Source organism: Atractosteus spatula, chromosome 5 (genome assembly GCF_055471065.1).
Source record: "Atractosteus spatula isolate fAtrSpa1 chromosome 5, fAtrSpa1.hap1, whole genome shotgun sequence".
Taxonomy (NCBI): domain Eukaryota; kingdom Metazoa; phylum Chordata; class Actinopteri; order Semionotiformes; family Lepisosteidae; genus Atractosteus; species Atractosteus spatula.
The window spans coordinates 59,533,120-59,560,788 of NC_142710.1; the positions used below are offsets into that span (position 1 = coordinate 59,533,120).

Below are 27,669 nucleotides of genomic sequence, written 5' to 3' on the forward strand. Positions count from 1 at the left end.
TGAAAGCAAGCACTGGCTTACACAGGCAAAAAGAGGACTGCTGCTTTCTGGCCCGCCATCCCACTGTACCATGACTCATTGAAGTCTGATGTGTGAATAACTGCATGATCCAAGTTGCCTGAGGAGTTCAGACCACTCTGAGTTTTCCCCAGTGCCCTGGGTGTTAAAAGGGTCACGAACAGTCATCTGGCATAGAGTCCCTGTACAAAATTCCCAGGGCCTGTTTCACAAATGACTTCTGGGTGGCAAATTGAAATGAATTTTGTCATTAAGTCTTTATTGAAAACAAAACGGCCCCTTAATAATCACTTTTTAAAGCTCCGTTTAAAGTCTTTGAATGATTCAGCCAGTCCTGTCCAGTTCAGTGAAGTCAGAATGATCAACTGGGGTCTTGCAAGTTTTTCATGTTTTTGTTCCAAATGATGTGTGGAATAATTGAACAAATAAACTGATTGAGTTGTTTTGATGAAAAAAAAAATGTTCCACCTCTTCAGAAATTTTCGGACTTTTATGGGTTATTTCTCAAACTTGCCAGATAGTGGCTTTCACATCCCTGTGGTATCGTGTCACATAGTCCATTTCTCACTTTTACTGCAACATTGCCCCACACTAGAGGAGCACTCTACCCCTTTTCTTCATCTTAGCTTTTATAATTAGTGGCTTGTCTCTCTTCCTGTGGTTCAGCTAAGATCATGATTAAGCTTGCACTAGTTCCAGCTTGTTCATTGCTTCCCTGAATAATGCTGTTAATGGTGATGGTGAAGGTGCCCTTTGCCCTGTGTTTTATTACCTTTAGCACTGATACAGCCTGTTTTTCTTTTTCCTGAAGACATTTCCCTGAGCTGTCTCCAGCAGGCAAGGGATTAGTTAGACATGTTGTACTACACTCATATGTCCCAGGTGTCATTCCACATGGAAGAGAAATATCTGACTGCTCTTTAGCATTATGCATTTCTGAAGTGTTACTACGTTATCTAAATCTGCAAAAGAGCTTTATGAAGCTAGAGCTTTGTTCTGCTTTTGCAAGCTAATGCCTATGTAGTTACTACGGGTTTGGTAATATAGCCCGAATACTTTTCAACACACTGTAGGCTTGAGAATTGAGCTGCATGAATTGTATTTAGGCATTTATTGAGATTTGCTCAGATTCAAATTCTTTTTAAAACACTGGGTAATTCAGAGTGTGAAACTGTTCGCTGGCTTGTTTTGCTAGGCTCAATAATTTGTCATTACTTTATTGCCATCTGCAATTTTGTGTTGCACTAATGGTATCCCATTATCTCCTGAAATATTTCACTGGCATGATTTTCCATCCACTGTCTGTTGGAATTTTGTATGGACCGATTGTTCTTGGACTTTATCAGTAAAATGACTCATTGCCCACAAGCCTCTAAATATTGATCTTTTGGCACAGATTAAATTTTTAAAGTGTGTGAATTGGATAACATTTTGGCAATTGGATGATGTCTTAGATAAATTTTGAACTTGGTTTTATAACTGTTTTTGTATTGTTTCTGACTGAAGTGGGTTAGTACTTGATATTGTTGTTTAGATGCTGCCCTAAGCAAACCACTCCAAGTGTTTTTTTTACATATCCAGAAATAGTTTGTTGTACTGAATAACAACAAATACATTGGCATTAGTAATCAGTAAGTTAGAGAATTATGAGTGGGGAAAATACTAAAGATTATATGATATTATGGAAAATATTAAAATATTATGGATGAATAGCAGCTGTTGTCGCAGAATGTATTTTGAATTCCCATGTTCACTGCAAAATAATTTTTTGAAACTGTTGACTGATAGTTGATATACTTCTACAGTAATTTTGTGCAAGGTAAAAGACTAAATAGTTGAAGTTGTCATAATTCTTAAAAACTCTGGAGGTGTAAACATGATACAGGAAATGTCTTATAGAAGTTTTGGAGAAAGCCAGTTAGATTTTCCATAGCTAAAAATTATATAAACTGTGATGATGGAGCTATAAATTATATAATCTACAATTATAGATAGAAAGAATTACATCTGATTTTTCTCAGCTGACACTGAGGGAAAATGTGATTGAAGTCATATTTCTAAAGCAACTAATAAAAGTTATTTTTTGTTCATCAGTCTTTAAATAAAAGAATTATACCTAGATCATTTAAATGATTTAAATCTACATTTGAAGATTTGTGTGGCAACTGAGAACTTCATTATGTCATTTTCTTTAGAGGTAAAAACAGGTGTAAACTTTACCTTGTCATAATTGTTTTAGGATCCCGTCCCTTAATATCAACAACATAGGCAACATTTCACAAGAGAAAAAAACTAACATTCCCATCACAGCAATGTGTAAATTAAATCTTTGCTTCATTACTTCATTATTTGCTTCATAATATTAAACAAGTGGTTTCCCAGCTCATTTCCTCTCTGGGTTTGTACAATCTGATGAATTTTGAAATCCTTTGGGGTGATAAACGACAAAAGCAAGGAATGATTAATTAATTGGTGATTACTACACAAAATGATCCAGTCGTTCAGAAGAAGTTTTTCTTGGCAACCTTTATAATTGAGCAGAAAATCAAATGAAGCTAAACAACTAAACTAAATTGGCTTGCGATTTCAAAGATTTTGTAGTATTTAGAGAGAGTGTGAATATATTATTCAAGCGCATGAATAATCTTTCAAACCGATAAAGGTTTATTTATCCAGATCTAAACACCTTGATCTGTAACACGGTGAAATACTGCCATGCCTCTGTGTCCCTGTTCTGACTTGAAATGTCAAATGTAATTTTTGAAAGGGATAGCCAAATGACACTTAAAACATTACCAAACCTATAGCAACAGCAAATAAATCATAAAGCAAATGTACAGTGAAAATACAACACGTACAAACTACTCCTAAAAAGCTATTCCACAAGAAAGAGATCCTATAAAAAAGAAAAGGCATTTTTTTCTCTTGATATTCAATCTCCTTTTTTTTAGCCAACAAGAAACCTTATAAAGGAAGCAAAAATATTCCCTGAATTCATTAGACATTGCGGGATGTAGATCCGAAGAACAGGAGATATTGTACTGCACTAAAAATAAAAATTGTCAGCTGGCCAGCAGTCACAGGGGCAGTTAAGCATGGGAAATGAACAGGGCTAAATCTAATGAGTCCTGTGTGGTGTTTTGCTAGGTTTACACCCAAGAGACAAATTGTCCTTTCAGCAAGCAATTAAGAAGCTGCTGAATCAAACTCACAATTTGTTAAAGATACTTTTTTCCTCTCTCTACTTCTTTTGGAGCACGGTGCACTTAATTGGAGTTATAGATACAGTAAAGGAGCTGGGAAAATTAAATTTGCTAGACATCTCCCTTAGATCTACAGTACGTGTAGACATTTATACGCAAGATGAACACACTTTGCTTTTACAGGATATCATAGAAATATGTACACTGTCTTAAAGGTCTACAGTACAAAAAGTTTTATAACATGATTTTTAATAGAATGCTTTTATATTCTATTAAATCTATCTATTTCTGCTAAAAAGGTCCTGCTTTTAGAATGTGCTCATGGACATCTCACTGATGGATTGCACACCTTATGGCTTTACAGAAGAGCCTTTTCTGTCTAATGTGGGAGGATGTGGGCTTTTCTTTTGCACAACATTAGGTGTATTTTAAACAGACAACCCCTAATTAGAAGGGAGAATTTTCTTACAGTTTAATGGGGGTTGAATGGACCATTATTGCTACGGTATACTTTGGTTCTGTAATTAACGGGCAAAGGGCTTGCTTCAGTTGATGATTAGCCACATTCCAACCTGTCTGGCTGCAGAAGGCAGTGGAGCTTGTAAGAACTTGTGATTTGTTTTTTCAAATTGGAACCTATCTGTCTGAAAGTCTGTATGCAGTTCATTGCCATTTACGAATGAACCCACCCCAGTGATTTGGGTATGCGCTGTGAGTAATTAAGACCACATCTCTGTGAAGATTTTCCCTTTGACTTCATTAAAACTGTCTTGAGGAATCTGTTGATCAGCACTATTGGACTAGAGCATTTAATCCTCTCTTTCCTGCTTCATTCCTTTCAGATCTTGTCTTTTATTCAGTAACTAACAGCTTTCTGAAGGGAAGTCATGGCTTCATTTATGAGTTTTGCAGCTTTTGCACCTTATTAGTATATAGCTAAACTTTTTGGGAGGTAAATTTCCAATTGCAGCACATTCTCAGTAAAGTACTGAAAATCTTTCTTTTTCACAATGCACAGCATGTCAGAACACTATATAGAGCATGCATGTTATACATAGGGTTTCTAAATGGACAAACCATGTATAAAAAAGGGGTCAGTCAATATAGGAAAAAATAATAGTTGTAGGGAAAGATTTTTTTTTCTTGTTTCAAGTATCTAAAAGAAATTGAACATGATCTCGTTCTCAAGCTAGAAATGGTTGAAGACATTGATATCATTTAGGTAATTCAGGACTTAGAATCTGGTTAAAGTTATGATAAAGGTTTTTTGTTATTAAAATAATAAATATATGAGTATTTTTTCACTAAGCAATGATCAGTTACCAGATAAGCTGGTAAATGTTATGTGGTTAAAAAGTGCTGAAGTGCTAATACTCAAGTGGGTTATCTGCATTAGAAAATATTAACTCGTAATATAGGATATAAGAGAAAATGAACCATTTGGTTGTCTTATTAATTTGATGCTTATTAACTAGTAACTTCCTGCAGCCTCATTCAGACATTTTTTCAAATCCTGGAAAGTAGGTCTCATCAGCGTGGCTGGGTAGTTGGATTCAGATACTAATGAGTCTTTGAACTTTTGTGTGTGGAAATTCCTCATGTTTCCAGTTCTGTACAGCTCCATAGCTTGTTATTTCAAAAAGAGAAGAGGCGGCTGCAGAGCTTATATTGTAAGAGGCAAAGGAGAGTCAATAACAATTCAGAACAATTCATTGAGTCCAACTGTTTTTCAGTTTACTTTTCTTTGAAGTCTTTTCAATACAGCAAGAAAGTGGGATTCAAAACAAGTGTTCCAAATAAGAAATTACCAGTGGACTTTGTACACTTTTAATCTTACTTTACCCAACTTAAATTGTATTCTGCAGTATATATTCAGGTGTTCCTTTGGCTTCTTTGTAATGCTCACCTGCATCCCATAGATGGGAACACAAATGGATCAACATAAAGACCTAAATCCTTTTCAAAGTGATTTGTCTTTTTAAACCCTGTCAGTGAACCCCCCAGGCTTAATGCCTTGCTAACCATCAAAAAGCATTTCAGAAGGAATCTCCTTTGTTCTCTTAATTGGTTATCTGTGATTGTTTACTTTTAAGTAATGCTTTATGTTGGAGCAAATGAAATCCAATCTTCTCCCGAGTGTTGAGACCTGCACTTGTGATTAGTTTGTTTTCATGTTATTCAACATTATTATTATAAAACGTTTATAATAATCCCATCTGAATGCCATCAGTAGTCATGACATGTTTTGTTTACTTCAGCAATCCCAGAATGCTTCAGTTTCTGTATGATTTTAAAAAGGACAGAATGGAAAAAAAAACCATGCACTACACATAAATGTATGTGTGTGAATTGATAAAAGAACTAATTTAGCTTAGCCCCATCCCGGAGCTATCACTTTAAATGTAGTTGGAGTTACTTAAGTCCTTACCTTCAAACAAATTTAACAGAACCAGAAACCTTTCCTTTTAAAAATGACAGTTGACTTGAAACAGTACTCTTTAAACTGTGAAATGGGAAAAAAGGTAGATGGACTGATGGTAGCTCAAATACTGTACCTAGGGGAAGGAAACAGTTTGCTGTTATGTCTGAAATGTTAAGTTTGTAAATGTCAATGGAAATAGTATTTTTGAATAGGCTTGTTTCTGTCATCAAGAGAACAGAGGGTTATTTCACAATTAAATATATATTTAAAGTTGTACCTGTTTCCCTTTAGTGATGAGCCTGCATTAAAAGATGGTTAATGTTTGTTCAAAAGCCAATATAATAACTTAGTCAAAGATAATTTTCTTCCAAGGAAGTGAGATGAGAGGCTACAAATTAGCTTTGGTAACAAAGATGCTATAGAGTCCTTCACATGTTTTCGTCTTTGTGCAGTCTAGTGGCGTTCAGTGTTTCTAGTTGTATAGATCTTTTGTGTCCATCAGAGTGACAGATGCACCGAGACTTAAGATCATCAAAAGGTTCTTCAAACTGTCTCTGACAGGTATTTACCAGGTAACAGAAAAAAATGCTGTTTCTCCTTGTTAATCATTTAAGAGGATAGCTCTAGTAAGGACTTGAAACAAATCCAAGTATTGATGGAAACAAAAAGTACTCTAATTATAACTGAGACTGTGCCCTGCAGTTTTGTGCTTACAAAGGTGCATATTATCCCTTATATCATGGTTTTATTTGAAGAAATGATCAGTTAAGATTAAAATGTAATTTGAAGTAGACATAGCTTTTTCTTGTGGTACGCATTTGATATTTTTGTATCATTGTTTTCATCATGTTCATTGATTGTGATGAGAACTGGCATGTGTTGGACTTACCAAGTTTTAAAAAAAGACCATCAGTTTATAGGGTTAAGAGAATGAGTAATGTCTATAGTTGTGAGTCTTATTGTCTGTTGTGAAATCAAACAAGCAGAGACATCAGATTTTCCTCTTGACTGCCAATTTCCAATGATTCTACCTCAGCCTTCAAAGGTTTTGGCCAACATTGGAAGTAAGTCTGTTGCACTACTCATAAAAACCCAGATCTAAAAACAGTATCATAGATGAGGTCAGAACTGAAAGACTATACTGTAATATTGCCTTTCTTGACTGGAATATTACTGTACTTTGGGCAAAGGATTATTCTTAATCAAGCTTTTCTACACTTTAATATTTGACTGTATTATAAAATAGTAGTTATCCATTTCAAAATGCACTCTTGTATGAATGTATTAAAATGTCTCTAATGCATAAATGTTCTGTTGTCACAACTCTTCATAACTGAGTAATATTTTTTACTGGCATTCTAAAAACTTCAAATTCATCCAGATCAAGAAATCAAGTGTTTGCATAATTAAATACCTAGAACTCTTTCTTTAATTAGTGTTGATGAAAGTATAGCTGAATGCTGGTTTTGTGTTTGTTTTTGCATGCTTTTACTGGAATTCTAGACCGCCTTGGTTCAAAGATCCACCTGGTACTGTAATGCTAGCACAAAAAAAAATCTTAACTATGATTAATTCTGGGATGTGGTAGATTAATCAAAGAAATCTCTGCAAACAAGTGATCAGCTGCTAACTCCACCTAATTGGCAGTTCTCAAGATAAAAGGCATGCTTATGCATTAAGGAATATTTAGAAACACCCCTCTAGCAGAAGAAGGCCAGTGTCTCCTTAAGTGTTAGCACAAGTTGTCATCTGGTGAAGGAAAATACAGTTCAAGTGTGAATACATTAGAAAATACAGAGGCATAGACCATGCCTTACAATGAAGAGTTCTTCATTCTACTAGGTGCTTGGAGATGTGACACAGGGCAACACTGGTCATTAGCCTGTCATAGGCTAAAAGGCAGACAAATAAATCACACGTCCCACAGGTGTTTTCCTCATAGGTGGGCTCTGTGGAAATATTGGAAGGTGATCAGAGATGGGTTGGTCCTACCAAGGAAGGATAATTAAGATAAAGTAAAACGTTATTGACAGATACTGTATAGGTATATACATAAATATGATTAACTGCTTTAGGTACCAAGCACTATGTTTCTTCAAAACGTACAAATATAAATACATTAACTGCAGTACGAAATGTATGAATCCAGTTGTCTCAACAAAATGTCCAATGGAAAGATATTTTTTGATGCAGCTAATTTTTTTTCAACATTTTTATCCTTTTTTTCCCCCCTAGTAGGCCACTTAAAAGCAACTCTTTAAAGTTCCGGAAAGTTAAAGTTCCTTTTTGTGAAAGGGAAACTGTGCCACAAATGAGTTTTTAATAACTTCCAACATGAGGAGCTGTTCTCCACCTGAGAATATGTGTCCAAATATTTAAGAAGATGTCTAAAAGAAATGTTTTTTTTTTCTTTTCGGGGGACAGGGTGGGATATGTTGGAATGAAATAAGGGCTGTGGAAGGTCTGATTTCCATGTTATGAATAGATGGGCTCTGGCAGTCCCTGAAAGTTGTTTTGCATATAAATGGAGTCCGTAAATACCTCACTGTAATGATGAAATGTTCAGTGTCTCTGCAGAAAATAGTGTCTCTTTTCAGCTTCCAGTCTGCATTGACCAGACTGTGTGAACTGGCTGTTCTTTCTACCACTTCCTTGCCAATTAGTCAGGAGCGAGGAGAAGCAGGGGCATAGATGAGGGAAGCTGTTTTATTAGCTTGTCCTTGTTTTTGCATGACTGTATGTGGTGTGCATTTCATTGACCTTGTCCAGGGACTGTATGTGTGAATATTTAGTTTTAGAGTTTAAACTTGTTTTTCTGCCATACCTAATAATAACGTCCACGCAGCATTCAAGTGAGTGTGGGGTTTTTTATTTGATTCATTTCTTGAAAAGGATTATTTTTCTAAAGGTGTTTCTCATTTAATCTCTCTTTTATTTTATTTTTTGTTGCACATGGGGGTAGGCCTCTGGATTCATTACCAGATGGTAGTGCATCCCCAAGATCCCAAATGCATTTGAGTAAGGTGCCTCAGTACTGTTCCTCCAGTCAGCTCAGATATACATGAGTTTTGCTTAAGATGTTTCCCATACGTGCACAGTGAATTCTAAAAACTGCCTGATGATTATTCAATGCCAAGGGATTGTCTTCCTTTAACAACCAGTAGGTTCATAATGCCAGACAGAGAATGCCAACTTTAAAACCTGTTTGTAATTATAAAAGTCAGTGATAAGATGTGAAAATATTTTCTTTCAAGGCTCCTATAAACAGAAAGTGAACCAAAGGCCCTTTAGGTTAAAGCCACAGGTGTGTTGAAAGAGCAACAGTCTTTCCTCTGTAAGACTCAATTGTCATGCCTCATTTAAACTTCTCTTCAGATAGCAGAACTACATATTTGCGGCTGAGTAATTCTTAGTGGATATCTACTTATACTGTTATTTTTATATGACATTATTTCTGTAGTGATAGATGTTTCAGTACTGCATTTACTTCACCTTCTTATTTTTCTGTCTCATACATGTCTACACAAAAGCGTAGGATTTTAGTTTTAGGTGTACTCCACTCGCATTTTTGTACTGTACTATGCTCAGATTAATTAAAGATGACGAGGATATTTGTTATTTGCCTTGCGAACCAGACTGGTGTGCAAGGATCATGTCTCTGTAATCTGTTAATTGCTTTACTTTTTCCACAATAGTTTTAATCCTAAAACTAACATGGTCTGGTAACACTCTAATGCTTATATTTTTATAAGTCTTATAACTGTAGCAGTGCTTTTCACTTTCAGCAGGTGACAATTATTTTAATTTTCAAGGGCTCCAATAAATTGGGTGTAGTTAACAAAGTAGTTAATAAATTGGGTGCTGTTTTGCAGGTAAACAAAACCCTATATGTTGGAATTGCACAAATAAGAATAACTTCCTTTTGTTGTTCTTTTGTATGTTATATTTGTCATTAAGAGTTTCCTGAAGGATTGTAATTTAAATTTAACTTTATATAGCATTTGTTGGAAAGGTTACAATAGTGTTAAGGACTTAATTATCTCCAAACTGTACTTAACATCTCTGCTTGTGTTTCCTTTCAGATTCTGCTTGTGGGATATGTTTTAATTAATGTTCAGTGCTGGAAGTACAAGGGGTGAAATGCCTCTCTAACAGAACGTTAAAGACAAATGGTAAGAAACGCTTTCATCTCCTATGTCCATAGCACCTTCTTACCATGAATAATGGTTTTTGACACCAGTTGCAAAAACAGTGCAGAAAGAAAAAATATTTCTTCATAAGCACCATTATTGTATCAGTATATGTATATATGCCAATGTCAGAGGAGATGGAGGGGGCTCTAACATGAAAGGTGGATATTAGGCCTGTATGAATGTCTCCACCCACGTTTGATATCCCATTGCATTGTACATAAATAGGCTGGGTACAGTAGTTGTTCTTTTGCTTCACACACAACTGGAATGTGTTGCATTATTCCCCCTTCAGACTTTTGCTCCTGTAGACCATGAACTCATCATGAACATCTGACCACTCAATGCTCATTACTCTGTTTATTATTGGAACATTGCAGCACCGAGGTGAAAAGTAGAAGTTATGTCCCAAGCCAGGAAGTTACTAAAATGTGTTAAAAAGTCAGTGTAGTCTCCAAATGTCTGTGTTGAGTAAATTAACCCCCCCCCCCTTACCATTTATAAATACAGATAAAGATTTGGACTAATTTGTTTTCTTTATGAAAGTGATAATGTAAAAGTGTAAAATTAAAAATGGCTCCTAAGATCTGTGATTTAGTAATCGATCAGAAGAAAATTATAGATATTTATACTTAACATTTTTTAACTTTGTTGTTAAGCCGTTTTTAGTGCTACATTTGTTTGGAACAGACAGAATTAGTTTATGTATTACGTGATTTATCTTTTCAATTGTTTGAGTTCATTTTTTTGCTTGATCCTAAATGTTGGCACTTCGGTTAGCCAAAATGTAACTTAGACCTTTCCTTATCATTATTGTGATTGCCATTGGACTTTTTTAAAACCGTTCAGTGCCATTAGGCTGAAATGTGTTATTAAAGGGACTGAGAGCTGAAGCCCCGAATGGCTTGGATTTTGAAAACTAGTGGAAGTGATTGTGATCTCCTCACTCAACACTCATTGGCTATTGTTCCCTGTCCCCTGCCTGACCTTCAGTCCAGTATGGAATGAATGGTGTAACTGGTGTTTTTTAACAGTGTTGTTATGCTATTTATGTTTCCACAGTTTACTCAATATCATTTTATGATTTTCATGTTAACGCCAGAGAAAGCTCTAACATCGTTCTTTACACTGCTAGAAATGTTTAATTGCCAAACTGAGTTGCAGTGTTTCATCTGGAATCGCCTCTACTGAAATCGGATTTTCATTTCTTCCAGAATGTTCACCATGCCTCCTGGGATGGTCCTTTTTCCTGCCTTGCTGTTTGGGCTCTGGGGTCGCGTACTGAGTGGTTATGACATCTTCACCCGCAACGGTACCAAGTTCGAACATCTGGCCCTACATCCAGACTCCGCGATTGGCACAGTCTACGTCGGAGCCACAAACTACCTTTTCCAGTTGAGCTCTGACCTTCAGCTGAAAATGGAAGTAAAAACCGGCCCTGTGAAGGACAGCAAGGAGTGTCTGCCCCCTATAGACAAAGCTTGTACTCACGCTCGCCTGACCAATAACCACAACAAGCTGCTCTTGGTAAACCCCTACAGCGGAGAGCTCATCACCTGTGGCAGCGTCCATCAAGGCATCTGTGAAAAGCGGGGCTTGGATTCCATTGAGAATATCTTGTTTCGGACTGAGCGGCCGGTGGACACCCAGTACGTTGCCGCCAACGATCCCAATGTGACCACAGTCGGGATGGTGGCCAAATCTAGGGACCAACTTCCTGTCCTGTTTGTTGGGCGTGGCTATGCCAGCAGCCTGCCTCCTATCTCCACCCGCAACCTGGTGTCAAAGCCCATCTTCTCTTACGAGGACACGGCGAAGCTTGCCGTGGCCGGGCGGCTCTCGGAGTACGACCACCACTTCATCAAGGCCTTCTCCCATCGCTCGTCCGTCTACTTCCTCTTCTACCGCAGGGACCTCAAATCTCAGTCTAGGGAATACAAGACCTATGTTTCCCGGATTTGCCTGGATGACACTTCTTACTACTCCTACGTCGAGGTGCCTCTGGTGTGCAGGACGGCGGAGAAGAGGTACAATCTGCTGCAGGCAGCCCATCTGGGCCTGCCAGGCCTGCGCCTGGGTGCCAGACGCCAGGAGATGCTGGAGGAGGTGCTGGTTGGTGTCTTTTCCACCGGAGAGGCGAACACGGGGAAGACGGGCGAAGAGTCGGCGCTGTGCAAGTACACCCTGGATGAGATCAACCGCCAGATCAACAGCACGCGGGACCTGTGCTACACGCGGGATGGGCGCTCCGAGGGAGGTGGTGAGGCAGCATACATCGAGTATGAGGTCAAGTCCAACTGTGCAAACCTCCCCTTGGTGAGACATCCATCCATTTTAAATTGGCCTTGCTTGTTAGCTTTGTCCAACAGTCTTTGTGGTTGTGAGTTAAAGCTCATGTAGTAGGCTTCTTACAGGACATTTCATAGGGATTTCTTCCCCAGAGGTAAACTATCATATAGTAAATTTGCTCCTGCCATGATAGATTTGCGTCATATTACTTGATTAGCTACACTGTTTCAGATGTTTATTGCCTGCTTTGCTTTTAATGCACTCACAGCCTTATTTATTCTAGAGCTTAAGGTAGGGATTTTATAGCAACATTCACATTTTGCAACATTAACAATGTTGCATTTTAAAATAAAGGGTTAGGTACTGATTGGATCAAAAACAAATCTAGTTCCTCAGGACAGGAGTCAAGCTTCTAAAATCTATATACATTCTTTGTAATACAGTAAATGAAATGATACTTCTTTGCCTCTTTGTGTTTAGTAATAGTCTTTCCTATTTTTTCAGCCTGGTGGCTTAGGTTCACACTTCTTGCATTGGGAAGACAATTATTAATATCAGTGAATTGAGCAAAACAAAGCAGCTGTACACTGTATTCTCTGAAAATAGACAATCGGGGATACCATTTGCCTTTGGAGTTTTTTTAGCATCTCATTTTTAAGTTCTGGACTTTCTTTCTCTATTATCACTCCTGTAAAAGTAAAAAAAAAAAAACACTTGTTGGCTACCTATGGCAGCACTATAAGTAAAACTCTTATGTATTTAAAGTGTATATCCTGCTTTGCTTCTAATCTCACAGTGAACAAGTGAAGCATAGTGTATTTAATGAGGATAACAAAGAGATAAATGAGTCTAACTGCCATTACTTGAGAATTGTAAGGTATGTGACCCACATTTCAGGCGTGATTATAACATATAGAGATGTCAACAGTCAACTCTTTATTTTATATTGGGAGTTGATCAGGGAGTTGATCTCTCTCAACCTAGAAAGTTAATGAGAGTTTAACAGGAACTGACGGAAAAGAGAAGCAAACTACTTTGCAAAGCATTACGCTCTTTGTGGTTATCAACCAAAAAAAAACATATGTGGAACACATAAATATATCACATTTGCGCTTTAAAAAATGACATGATCCTCATTTGGAATTTAGGGTGTAGTTAACCTGAGCTGTACAAGTAAAATCTGCACTAATGGAAAGCCAGTTTATGTGCAAAGTTCATTGTTATAATCGGTGATGAATCACTGTTTAGCATTATATGGCTTGGGTAAAATTATACCAGCTAGATTCCTCTCATTAACTGCCCAGAAATAAAGAATTCCTAAATATGCCACATTTGTATTGCTATTCAGACGTTGAAAAACACCTTTTTTTGACCTGCAGAACACCCTAGACGCCTACCCCTGTGGCTCAGACCACACTCCCAGCCCAATGGCCAGCCGTGTAGCCGTAGAAACCATGGCAATCTGGGAGAACCCTAAAGCTCGTCTCACAGCTGTGGCAGTCAGTGTGATGGAGGATCACATCATTGTGTTTCTGGGGGATTCCAAGGGAAACTTGCATAAGGTAATCGTGTGATCTCAGCTTGGTTTTTTAAATGTTTCTTTTTGCGTTTGCTTAAGCATCTTGTGTTAAGAGACTTGCTTACTGCTAAATGGATAAAAATTTGAGAAATGCTATTCTACCTGGGACAGGTAAGTCAAATATAAGCAAGACATGAGGCCTTTCTGAGTGGATCACCTGGTAAAGTTCCTTGCCCGAGCTCAGATCGAGTTTTGTGATTACGGGTTCGAACCTGGGCCATGTCACTAGCTGACTGTGACTGGGAATCCCCAAGCAGGCTGAGTGCTGTCAAGGGTAGGGGATGATTTAGTCGGCTAGTGTTCTTTCCGCTGTCAGCGGCAGAATGACGCCTGTGGTCTCCTAGACATTTGCAAGGCAAGCAGTTCCTCATCAACAGGCGATGAGCCTTCAGTATGGGACTGGGGAGACTGTGGGGTGTTACAAGACAAGTGAGCGGGTTGGAAGAGTCTGCCAACACTTCCTCATTCTCCGCTGTGTGCGGTCAGGGGGTTCATAGTTAGGGCTGAGACTTGAAAAGCACATAATAGGCTGTCCAAAACTGGGTGGGTATAACAAAAATAACTGGCCATTCTATATTTGAAATATACAGTAAATGGGCAGGATATTTCTGTCATCTAACATTGTAATAATAGGTGTTGCTTATTCATGATCTTGTAGTCTCCTATTATTTTTTTTAGCTTCTGAAGGTTGTCATCTATAACAAGATGTAGTTCAAGTTCAAGATCTAGATCTAGTTCCTTCTTTCATTAAGAACAGCACAGGAGAGGCTACAACTTTGACTTATTTTTTACTTAGTTTATTCGTTCAAAATTCTCTGCCCAGAATTACATTTCTCTCTAATATTCTAGTCTTCAGTACACAAGCTCCTTGCTATTCCCTTTGTCAGTCTAATCGATTCTGGCTGAGGAAACGCACAAACTGTGCACATTTGCAAAACAATAAACCTATTATACGTCATTTATAATTTACATTTCACTGCAGATTGGAAACAGCTGGTAGTTACTTAAAGATTCTCTAATGGAGTTTGTCCCATTTCCAGGCTGATATGAACAGAAGTAAAAATATGAGTTCTTACACGGGGGCCTGACCTAATTGAATCAGATATAGAAGCAATATAAGTCAATTTATATTTATATTTTTTTATTTTTTGCTGAAGGTTAAGGCCCCTTTATAGTAGAAGGTTGCTTGGTTATGCCCCACCTCCAGATAGTGTAACATTACTTGATTCTATGGAAACTAGGATGAGCTCTGGGCTGAGGAGCCTCTAGGCTCTAGTGTGGACGTCACTTTTTTAATTTAGGTAAAACAGAATAGTTTTCCAGCATTAGGGTTTGAGTGGCATGCTTCTACTGGACAAGTGAAATTCTTTAGTATGTCACTTAGGCCATTAATAACCACACCTGTGACCTGTGGCTGAAGAGAAAACCTCAGTCAGTGAGCAAATAGTTCTGCTGTCTCCTGACCAGATTAAATGGCTTTTGCTGGCCATTCCTTAAGCTCCTATTTCATGATCTTGACACTTCTATAAGACTCTTGTTTTCTGATGTCTGCAATGGATGTAAAAAATGCTAGCATTATTTATTGATTTTAAAACTGCAATAAAGCCTACGCAATCGTATTTTTTACCTTTATTTCTGTTTGTGTGACTCAGGTAGTACATTTATTCTAAAGAAATTTGTCTTGGGACTTTGAGCCCCATGATCAAAATGAATGATGACATAGACTGGTGATAATTTCTTAGAAGAGCATCGATATGTGTTTTAGAATCCCATCAACCCAAGCAGACTGGCTTTTCAATGCATTTTCTATGTTTCTAAGTCAATGGAGCCTGTAACTACCCTTTGCTAAGGTCACAGAAAGTGGCACTTGTAACAATATCTGTCTTAGTTGTCTTAGTTAGGGCCTTTATACTAAACTTGGGAGGTGTGGGAAGCAGGAAATTACAGCACTGCCAGATGGGATTGGAGAGCGAGGGAGTGCAGACGGGGGGCGGGGGGGGTTCTATTAAAGTTAGACCTTGGACCTCACCCCCTTGAGAATTTTAGTTTGTCTGTGTAAGGTTTTCTTTAAGTGGGTGGAGGATGGGGTGTCGTGACCTTTGAATTAAAGAAAAACAAGTTGATGTCAACTAATCTGATCAAAATTCTTTCAATATTCCACATAGCCTCTTTTAAATTGTATCTTAAATTATCGTTTTGTGATGCTATAAAGGCAATTTTATATTTCAGTGACACATTTAAACATTCACTGGAAAAAATCATCTCCTGGCCTTTCATCTCTTGCCAAACAGCCTCATAGAAGTCATGATATGAATATTATTTTGCTACTGGGAACTTTGGGATGTCTTTGTGTGGCAAGTCATGAACATCTGTAATCTGCATCTGTAAATATACTATCAAGTTGCTCTAAGGACTCGCATTATGCAAAAGGCAATTGAGAAGCTCCACATATCCCAGTGGCAGTATAGCATACCTTTACCTTTACACATGAAATTTCAATATGTGAAATTAAATTACATTAGAATGGATGAGTAATGTTCTTTCATGTTCAGCAAAGAACAAAGTAAAAATGTTTCAATGTCATTATATCATGGCATTGTTTATACATTTATTAGCTAAATTTCACATTGTGCAATTCCAAAAAGCCATATTTTCTTCCTGCTCTCAGAAGTACATTAATACAGGAAAACTGGCCTCATATTGTACCCAGAGAAGCATTTGATTCCTGTGAGAAAATAGATTTTTCCTTTCTCTTTTGTCAAACATTCAATAACCGTTGTGCAACTTTTGAAATGGATGTAAAGTGTCACCTCCTCTGAAGTGGCGCCTCCAGTAATTGAACAGGAAATAAATAGTTTCAGATTTATAAAAATAATTCTAATTTGATTGCTTAAAATTATCGATCATAAATGGAAATATGAGGTTAACTTAATTTTCAGCTCAGTTTGTGTTTTAAGAAGAAATTAAACCCGAACTGGAGCATAAAAATAGTATTGATTTTTTTAAAAACCATGTCCTGTCAATAGAATTTGGGGAAAATGTCTGGTAACAGACTTAATAAGCCTTCTTTAACTATGGCTAAAGGTTTTGAGCATTGTCAAATCTTTCAGATGTGCAAACTAGGCTTGAAGAAAGTAACAAAGCATTTACACAAGCCAGAATGTGAAAGTTTGGATTACAGACAAACAATGAAAACAAGGAGGCAGACAAACCTACAGTACGTTGCAGAGTGAGTACAGCCATTACCCCCAGTAGCGACCGAAAGGAGCCCCATACCTTTCAACCTTTGTTTTATAAAACAAAAGAAGGTCTGAAAATGCACTTGACACACTCTTTTGTTAAGAGAAGGCTCTTGCACAACATGCTAGACCCCCAATAATAAACATCGAAGCCAACAAATTAAAAGCTGATCCCTGTGTTATTTATAAACACTAACCAAAAACCAGGGTTTTAAAATGAACCATTTTTTTTCAATTAAAATGAACAATAACCTAATAGAATTTTCATAACCACATGTCCCCTTACACTGACTTAAACTCTGCTGGTGTGGCTTTAGAAACCTTATTCAACTAAGATTAAATCTGACATGTTTGTACAGCAACAGGTTTCCAAATCAAATGTTATTTTTAAGCAAGGTCAGTCCAGAACAACATTCAGAGGGTATTTCATGGCAAGCAGCCATTCTGCTTGTTCTCATGGACTTGGGAATTCTCCTGAAGAATGCAGTTTGCATTGGTCTTTTGTAGTTCAGCAGATTGACAGGGCACAGCAGAACAAAAGGGCACAATTTGCACTAAACTTTGCCTCTCAGGGAAACACAGCATTTTCAGGGAGTGAAAATATATTTTTAAACATCTGTCTAGTACCGCACTGTTGCAGATATAAGTATGTTTACCTTGTTTATGTAATTCTCAAGGAAACGTTACATTTTCCGCTTCAATGAATGAGGTTTCATTCACAAATTGGATTTGCTTCACAGAACCCCATTCAGCTCTGAGTTTAGAGAAAATGTATCTGAAGAACATAAGGTACTGAAAGAAGACCTGCAGGCAAGTGGTGATAGCTTAGCCCACTATGCTCATTTTCTTGATGAGTGGCTGTGATTGATTCTTAAAGGATTATAGAGAGAGCCATGACTGTGTATTTCTAGACACGGCTTATGAAGGAGAATCCTTTGTTCAAATAAAGTCCTTTTATTTTTTTTTCAGGTGTTTCTGGACGCCTCTGGGAAAGCTGAGAAGTATGCCACAATAACTATCCAACCCAATGCCGTCATTGGCAGTGACCTGCTACTGGACCAATCACAGGAGTACCTGTACATCATGACCAATTCACTGGTCAGTAAAGCCACTGTTGTCTATGCAGTGTGGGGGTCTGTTATTGCAAACATGCATTGTGCTTCTATTCCCAAGAAGCTACACCTCATTGGAATGTACTGTCAGTCACCAAATGATATATTCCTTCTAACAATTTTTCCCCCTTATCGAAGTTTCATAATAACGATGGTATGAGCACTCAATGTTCTTTTAACCAAGTTATTGATGTATGCAAGTTATGTTACTAATTATTCAAATAAACAACAAATTGAGTTGGACGTGACTACTTCTTGGTGGACTTTGTTCATCTAAGACAGCGATTCCCATCATTGGGGTTGCAATTACACTTGGGGTCACAATAAGAAAAACAGCATGTTTGATATGTTGTTTGGGAGATTGAAACCCTAATCACAGACTGAGCTGCATGCTGAGCATAATTGTTTAGTTTATTGCTTATTGGTTTATTTTATACGTAGTATAGCACTGTTTTTTCTGACCCTGAACTTATTTTTAGTCTTCTGTACAGTATAGGCCTTGTCTATGCACCATTTTAGGTTTTCATAGAATTCCTAGATTCAGTTGTGGGCTTACATTGAGGTAGAGGTTGGCGTGCCCCAATCCATATTAAAACGCTTGTGCGATATATATTAACGTAACATTCTTTCAAAGAATTAAGAGTAGTGGATTGCATTACATTAAAAAGAAAGCAAAATTACTCACTTTAAATTTACAGGATACTAACTTTGAATTTGTTTTCTTCTTCACGTGCTTTTAGATAGAAAAGCGACCGGTTGCAGAATGCTCAAAATACCTCGACTGTGAATCATGTCTTTCTGCTAATGATCCCTACTGTGGCTGGTGTGTTCTAGAAGGAAAGTAAGTTTTTTTTTTCTCCTTCATGAATAAAATAAAAATGTTTTTCTTACCAGTGTCTGAATAGTAATGCAACTAGTGGCTTACTAATGACGAACATGGCCATCCAAGAATTAGTTGTTTTGCGAATGTTTGAGTTTTAAGTATAATACGTTTTGGCTTTACTCGCTTAGTTGAGTGGTAGCGTCCCGGCTGTAGGACGAGGATTACACCACCAAAAAGGAAACGCTGGGGACAGTTTGCCGAGAGGAGGGGAACTAGGGGCCAAATTGGACACGGGGAACAGAAGCATAAGAGAGCAGAGAGTAACAAGTGGTCCACATATTCAGAGTGAAAACGCGAGGCGAACGCAAAACAAGTTTTTTTTTTGTTCCGTCTTGTTCGGTTGTTCTCTTTAGCTCTGTCTTGTTTTCACTTTCTTGCTTGTTGTTGGAAGTGTGGTCCATGTATAAAACGAATGCCAGAAGAAATGAGCAGACCCAAGTAGCAGGTTTTTCTTTCGTTCTGTCTTGTATTCCCTTTACTGCCTGTTGTCTGAAACGCGGTCCACTTAACGAAAAGAAAAAAATGCGAGGCGAGTCTGAAACGAGAAACCATTTTTTCTTTCGTTCCGTCTTGTTTTCTCTTTCCTGCCTGTTTGAAGTACAATCCACAGAATGTATGCGAAAAATGCGAGAAGAGGTGTGCGCAAGAGCCTTATATATAGCGAAAGTCCGTAATGATTCCAATAATAAACAGCTGGGTGAGATTGGCTTGTCTGTCATCATCCCTCACGAACAACAGTTCAGAATGACCATTTACTGCTATAGTTTCAGTAAATCTATGTAATATCTCCTTTCCTTATTTTCTGTTGCCCACCCTCCATTCAATAAATGATTTCTTGTTCATGAATTTTAAACAGATTGTAAGAACGGTATTTCTCAAGAGTAGGCTTTCCAGCACTGTCTCAAATGCTTCATGAAGCAGTTTCTTAAAGGATCCAGATTCTAGATCTACCAAAATGCTCACTAGCCTGTCATCCCGGTAGCTCGTTTCAATTAGTTTTTTTCTTTTTTTAAGTAGCTGAACTAGGCACCTGGGTGCTTCCAAGGATAGCTGCATGTTGACAGTCTATGAAGAGTCAAATAACACTTAAACCGACTCCTTCCGCCTCTTGTTTCTCTGCGGCAGGTGTGAACGTCGGTCTGACTGCTTGAGGGCCGAAGTTCCTGGCCAGTGGCTCTGGAGCTACAGCCCAGATGAGCAGTGCCTGAGTGTCCAGTCCCTCACCCCATCCAACATCAGCCGTGAGGAAAAGAGAAGTGTACGGACTGGGGGGAATCAAACGGAAGATAATGGGATTGGGAGGTTGGGGAAGGTCGTATACCGAACTGGAGACTGAGCGGGAAGATTTCAGATTAGTAATTGGAGGTTGGGGAAGGGGAGATGTTCCTCTGAGCCATTCTTTCTCCTCTCTTACAAAATTAAATTTGTTACAGGACTGTGCTGTGTTTACAATGCAATCATTTAATAAATACCAAAGATGTTTATTTATTTTGGAAGCAAATGTCAAATAGCATTATCGCTAAAGTGAAGATGTTTCCCATAATTTATTTGAGGCTTTGTTCCAGCCTCCTGCATTCAAAGTTAGGACTTTAAGGTAAAATTGTATAAATATGGGAAGTCCCATAGACATACATGTGGTGTGCTTCCCTGACAGCATGAAATAAACCAGTCTTCACGCCCTCTCCCCAGATATTCCTGTCTATTCCACATCTGCCTGCCCTAGTTGAGGAGGAGTCTTATTCCTGCTTCTTCGAGGACAGCGAGAGCCCAGCCGTGCTCACTGAGACCGGCGTCACCTGCTCGTCCCCGGATGCCAACAAAGTGCCACCTGTGCGTCCGGGCGAAGGTGAGCTAAACCTGCGGGAAAGCAGGGCGACAGCAGGGGGCGTCTGGTTTTTCTAACTTGGCCTTTCTTTGTACATTACACACTCTACAGCCAGAGAGGACGCTTTTAATGGGAGAGGTTAATTGAGACAAACAAATGTGTGAGTGTGTATGTGTTTTCAGTTAAAAGCGGCCTTAGAGTAGCAAGGTACTCAAAACCATTGATTTGACCTGTGTGCAATATGATTTTTTGTGACCTATTTTTGGACACTCTATATAAATGACCAGCATTATCCTCCTGGCACTGATGTAAACCACAGCAGTAGAATCATCCCAGTCCGAGGGAGTCACAATGTTTATGGTATTGTTTCTGAAATATATTATTGATGTCAAAATATTTTATTTAGCTTTGGTCCGTACCTTCTCTTCTCTGCCCATGAATAAATTTCCCCTGTATTAGTTCGAGACATTACATGTACTTTTACAAGTAGTTATAACAAAAGCAGGGCTTTAGAGTTTTTTTTTTCTTTATTAAGAGGACAGATATTGTTGAAAGAATCTCAAGAATTTCAAATAAATATCTGAGTCTTTGAAAGCATAGACTGGATGACGTGCTCTGAAATTCCCTACTGCAAAGCATTTTTCCCATGAATCAAGTATAAGTCCAGACATTTAATTTGTTTGTGTAATTCTGCTATCATAAGCTCAGTACTTGAATTTTTCAGATGGTTTTCGCCTTTGTTGCCTGTTTCTCACAGCTGTTGAAACAATGGCAGTAAATATTAGGATGTGTGTTGAGGTCAGGTTACATAGAGGGCATTTAAAATGCAGTGGACACATAACACAAAAGTGTGTCTTTTTCATTTCTGTTTTTCAAACAGATGGCACTTATTTCCTTTTGGAAATTCATTCAGCGAAGCATACATTTCGCATCTGTTTCTTAGTTTAGTGATATCAAAATAAGGGTTAAATCTCTAAAAATGAATGCCTTAAGTGATAAGTGCTTTAAAGTTCTACACAAATATTTGGAAATTATTTGAAAATGAGGAGCACTGTAATGGATTTGCAGAAAACTGACTACACTAAAAGTCATAGAAAAACACCTCCAATATATTGCAATAAATTATACATCAAACAAGTTTTCCTTCATGAGGATATTATTTGAAATTCTCAAAGCATAAGCTACAGCAGCTTAAAATGTAGTTTTGCTTTTTATCCCATTTGAATAAGCCTAGGGCAAGATGCATCGTTTTATTGAGATTTTATCGTTAGGAGATTGGAAGTTGATTGCTTTCCTTTCCATGGGTGTCTACACAAATTTGCATTTTTATTTTGCGCATTTATTTTAAGACTTTCCAGAATTGTTTTTTTCCCATTGAGTTAATAATTCCCTGTTCATTATACAGGAGAATTATTTCGAGACAGGTTTAGTTCTGAATGGTAAGCCATAGCTTTCTACTTCCTCCTACTTAAATATCTGAGGAATTTAAATGGGCGAAGGTGTGGACAAGATAACGGAAAGTTTTTGCTAGAAGTCTTTAAAAAAAACAAACAGCCATCATTGTTAGAAAGCAAAGTAGGCACAAGGAGGGCATTTTCAAAACGCCTTTTCTTTAAAGCAGAAGGCAGATGTCTTTGAATGCGGACCTGGAAACTCATCTATGCTGTCTTTCCAGACTTTGTCATCGTCACTCTGTCCCTGCGATTCCTCAATGTCACAGTCACCACCACAAACTTCACCTTCTATGACTGCAGCGCTGTGAAGCAGCTGTCCAGGAATGTGCCGTGAGTTCTCTGTCTCGCTCATCTCCATCTGCATGTGGTAATGAGTGGCTTTTCTCACGTCCTTCACAGAAGGCCCCCGAAGCTCCAAGAAAGCTTCAACAGAAAGTGGGAATTCAGCTGCAGACTTTCTTTAATATATGCTAAAGGGGCGGAGTCTGTACCAGAGCCGCCACGGCTCATTGGGCCAGAGCTCATCCTGGTTTCCATAGCGTTAAGCAGATGAGAGGGCAGGTGACTCTAACCTTGGATGGACAAACCGTCGTCAGCATTATTGCCACGTTAAAGCTGAGCCTGCTTGAGTAATTAAGAACCCAATGAGCCATTTTCCCCCCTCTAATAAGTTCCATATGGAATATAGATCATGACTTGGGGGGCCCCACATGGTCTGTAGGTGCTAAGCGATTTATGCCTTTTCCCTCTGTAGATGTCAAGGCTGCGTCAGCAGTCGTTGGGGCTGTAACTGGTGTGTCCATCAGCACCTTTGCACCCACAAGCCCACCTGCGAGGAGGGAGTCATCATTTACAATGAGCACGTGAGTCACTCCTGCCTGTTGTCGGAACCATTGTAGTTGTTTTCAGAACTACTTCTCGTCGAGTTGAAGTCTGACGTTTTTGGATTGTTTAGTTTCGTGGAGATTTGTCCTCCGTGTGTGTCCTATATAATTTTCTACTGTTTTCCTTGCATGGCGTAGAAGCAAGTAAACATTGCTGTAAGGATTATGGAGTTAGTCATTGTGCCCTGCATATTTTGTGCAAACAGTAAGACTATATGTTACTTAATGTTCAGGACCGAAATTCTCCTAAGTGTTCTGAAGAGACAGATTATGAGAAAATACACTTTAAATTATTAACTTTTGAATCATTCATTTCAATCCTTTTTTCACTGCTGTTTTACCCTTCAGTGCTACCCCTATCTATCTCATTTCTACATCAGTGTTAAAAGCTTGATACTGTATTGAGGCTATGGAATTTCCTGCATCTTCCTATTGAACACACAATATTGCTTTCCTATAATTTGATTTTTGGAAGTAATTTCCTGCCTTTTGGAAATGCAGCAGATAGTATTAGATAACATTTTTGGAGTCAAGCCTTGAAGCGATGAGGTACTGTAGGTATTGCAATCATAACATCAGACATTGTACGTCAACAAAATATGATTCATAAGAGGTAAACAAGGAGATACTTTACATATTTTACAGCTACAAATGTTAAAATGTTTCCTTGAAAGAAGAGGCACATACAGGGTAGAATCAGATCAAGGGTGCCAACTTTCTGCGTGCCATAAATTAATGATACATAACACAAACACAGTAATCATTTTCCTTGTTTTTTTTAACATAATTCAAATAATGCAGACAAACTGCAACAAGTAACGTGCCTTAAATGCATGAAAGTTTAGGACATGATTTAGATTTAGCCCACCTGGTTTGTGGGGCAACAGCATATGTGGGAGTCCTAACAGCCCCTAAAAAGAGTTGTGCTTTTGTAGTGGAGGGGTAAAAGGGGCTCTAAGGCAAAGGACTGGCAGGAACTGGGGCTTTGTCCTTCTCCCTTACTGTACATTAATGAAATACATTTGGAAGAGTTTCTCAGATATTAGTTGAGAGCTAATTGAGTTTTTCATTTATGCTTGCCTGCTTTTCTATTATGGAAATGTTAGAAATTTGCTGTGGCTTTAACTGGACCAATTTTGCAAAAATGGTTTTCCTTAGACTATTAAACAGAAAGCAGTCACTCAAGACTGGGAAATATCCATTAAAATAAGTCATTAGTATTACACTTATTATAACACAGTATTATAAATACGATTATAGAATCCATAATTAAAACTATATTAGGGACTCATCCATAGTAGAGTAAGAGTCTAGGGGATAATCAGCATTGATTTAGAAAAGATAGGTTTTCCTTAACTAAATTGTTCTAATGTTTTGAATTCAAACAGCATAATATATGGTGCATTCAGACATTCAAATAACCTTTGGTGATGTTCCTAAAGTTACAGCCAGTAGGCATTCAGAGTAGTGCATGATAGAGAACTAGTTAATTGATTGGAAACAGAGGCAAGACAGTTTTAAGGTAGTGGTTATGTAATATGTGTGTAACATCATCAAATTGGACCTTACATTTTTATCGGTAATGTTTATCGTATAGTTAGAAGGAAGGCTTAGCAAATCCCGTAGAGGCAGCAAATGAAATTTAGAAATTTAGAAAATTCAGACTCAGTAAGCACCTGGAAGATGGCATTTAATATAGACATGCAGTTAGCAAAAATATGTACTTTATGTATAAAATGGGAAACTGAGTTTGAAGAAGCTACTTGTAAAAAAGACTTAAGTGGGTCGTTGAAAAACTGTTTCCATCTTCTAGACAACATGTGGAAGTGATGAAAAAGGCAAACAGTAGCAGGACTTTATCTAGAATGCTTTTCTGGATTCAGTCCAGGGAATTGTGATCGGATACATTCTTGTGCTTAAAGGAATGTTCTCCACGGACAAGCTAAAATAGCAAGCCCTTTTAGTGAACAGGGAAGATTGAAAAGACTTAAGACAAGTATTCAGAGTCTTCAAAGGCACTGGCAGAATGAACAGAATGGACTTTGTCAGGATTAGCAGTGAAACATGAAACAGAGGATGCAAGAGGGCTTTATGGCAAACTGCACTTTAAACGGATAGGAGACACATGTTTACACAGATAGTTTTGAAAGTCTAGAACAAGCTACTCAGCCCTGTTGGCAAAACTAATACTGGAGTTTCTTATTAACAGCTGGATGAGATCCTTGGATCAATTAGTTAACATCCAAACATGATCTCGGTGCTCTTGTGTAATAATGACTTTAATATTTATGATGTACTTTACATTTCAGGTGCTTCCTTATTGGTAATGACAATTTAAAGTACTATTTAATATAAATATAATTTCCATTTAAAGTTGCACTTTGTCATCTAGAACGTGAGAATGTGCGTTATCTTACAGAGTCCTACCCTTAGTCTGAAATGTTTTATACCCCCCTAACCCCAAGAACCAGTACCAATTTTTAATTTTGTTTTCTTTGGTTAATTTCTTTACTTGTTCCATTGTGTTTTCCAACCCCTATCCTTTAACCACCAGTTCAAACTTCCTACACCAGCACCACCAACAACCAAAGAGGCTGTTAAGGTAATAACGACCTTCCCAGCATCCACCTTGGCGCTTACATCTTTACCACCTACAACAGTGCCCACAACGGTTCCACTGACAACCACCATGACAACAACTGAGGTTACGACGACAACTACTGAAAAACCCACTACCACAACGGAGCCTACAACCATCCCCACAACCCCAGAAATAACCACCTTCCCTACAACCCTGCCTACCACCCACGTGTCAACTACAGCCTCGATTACCTCTTTGCCCACCACCGTTATTGAGAGCACCACACCACCTGTTAAAGTCACAACGCCTCTGAAGGAGGAGATGACAGAGGAGGAAGTTCTGGTCACTGTGGACTACGCCACTCCTTTAACATCAAGCTTACCAGAGATGACCTTCGTGACAGAAGCACCGACCACAATTCGGCTGATGGTTGCTGTGCAGCCAGTCGCCACAAGCCCCTTAACCACTCCAGTTCCGCCCACTGTCCCACCTACCACCGAGTCTGTGACAGACCCTCCCATCCTTGTGAGCAGCACAGAGCAGCTGGACAACTCCCAGTCTATAGCTGAACCTCCATTCATTCCTCTGCCCTCGGCAGTGACTCCACAGGGCTCTGATGACACCTTCTCCTTAGAAGTCCCTGCTGACTCAGACTCTGATTTTGAGCTCACCGTCACAGAATCGTCACCTACCACACTCTCTGGCAGTAAAGTGGACAGTGGCGTGGAGACGATGTACTGGCCAGAGACACTGGAGAATGACACAGCCACGTTTTCTGCCACCACTGTCCTGTCCGGAGATGGTGATGCTGAAAGCATTTCCCCAGCCTTTCCTCGCTTGCTGGACTCTGACACAGAGCTTGATTACCAGTATGAATCACCTGAGTTCTACCTGCAGGTGAGTGCAAGCCTCCTAGAAGTCAGGTCCAAACCTTGCCCCCAGTCTTTCCTACGATTTTTCCAAGATATGTGTCTCCTGTCTGTGTTTTCTGTGTTTCGTTATTATTTCATTGTCAATGTTTCTTATGACTGTAAGGAAAAATAAATCCTATTATTTCATATGTAAATGCACAGAAAGCTGCACAAAAGGTTTTTTTTTAAAAAAAAACCTTGGCCCATATATGGAAACATCAGGCTTAATTTGATTTTCTAACGCATAAACAAATCTGGTGATGCTGACTCAAAATCCAGTTGTACTGTTTTAATTAAATTGTTCTGCTGTAATGTGAATTCATCAGCACAACAACGTGGTTATTTTCTGCGACATTTTTGTTTCAGTTTGAATATTTTGAATAATGCAGGCACGTGTTCTTCAGTTATAGTCGTGATAATGAATATTTATTTCAGTCATTTATTGTTAACATATTTGGTTTTTGTTTTATTTTTAAAAAAAACCTCACCACATATTCTAAAGCCGCAACGAGCCAAATACTTTTTTTTTCCAACCAGAGTTGTGCAAAAGCAAAGTGTTTTTCAGTAGATTTTTGTTTACAAAAAAACATTTGTTTTCTTTACCACCTGAAGATTTTAGCTTCTTTCCAGGTGAGGATGTATTATTCCCTAATGAGTATAAAAACGAAAACTAGGTATCAAGCCTCCTTCTGTTATTGCTACTTCTATAATTGTTAAGCTTATCCCGTGGCAGCTACAGTGTACGTATGCTTATTCTTTAACAAACCATTATTATCAACAGGCTGGTGTTCCCCTGGGAGGAAACTCACTTGACTGTGATGTTGCCTTAGCATCTATTAAATAAATGGCACTGTGAGGTTTTGAAACCTTGCATAATGTCTGATACAAATACAATACTTAAGTAGGGACCTGCAAGGTTAGCACTGCCTAGTTCAGACATACTAATTGGAAGAAAAGTTAGATCAAGAGCTGCAAAGTCAGATCTTCGATTGGCTTTGACTCATCTTCTTTACACTGTGAAGCCATCAGCAGAGTGAGCATCAACCGGTTGAGAAATGCTGCTCTTGCTGGCAGTACTG

At 38.3% G+C, this 27,669-nt stretch overlaps 1 protein-coding gene across 2 annotated transcripts in view; it reads left to right on the forward strand.

Annotated features, from left to right (window-relative positions):
- LOC148835365 (plexin-B1-like) overlaps positions 1-27,669 on the forward strand; it is a 128,347-nt gene that overhangs the window by 73,247 nt on the left and 27,431 nt on the right. For both annotated transcript variants that reach the window (XM_088915291.1, XM_088915293.1), the window contains 10 exons: positions 9,726-9,815; positions 11,048-12,149; positions 13,502-13,684; positions 17,910-18,038; positions 18,793-18,893; positions 20,061-20,193; positions 20,625-20,781; positions 22,436-22,544; positions 22,969-23,077; positions 25,653-26,576. In XM_088915291.1, the coding sequence (XP_088771417.1) occupies positions 11,049-12,149; positions 13,502-13,684; positions 17,910-18,038; positions 18,793-18,893; positions 20,061-20,193; positions 20,625-20,781; positions 22,436-22,544; positions 22,969-23,077; positions 25,653-26,576 (2,946 nt within the window). In that variant the 5' untranslated portion in view covers positions 9,726-9,815; position 11,048. The remainder of the gene's footprint in view (positions 1-9,725; positions 9,816-11,047; positions 12,150-13,501; positions 13,685-17,909; positions 18,039-18,792; positions 18,894-20,060; positions 20,194-20,624; positions 20,782-22,435; positions 22,545-22,968; positions 23,078-25,652; positions 26,577-27,669) is intronic.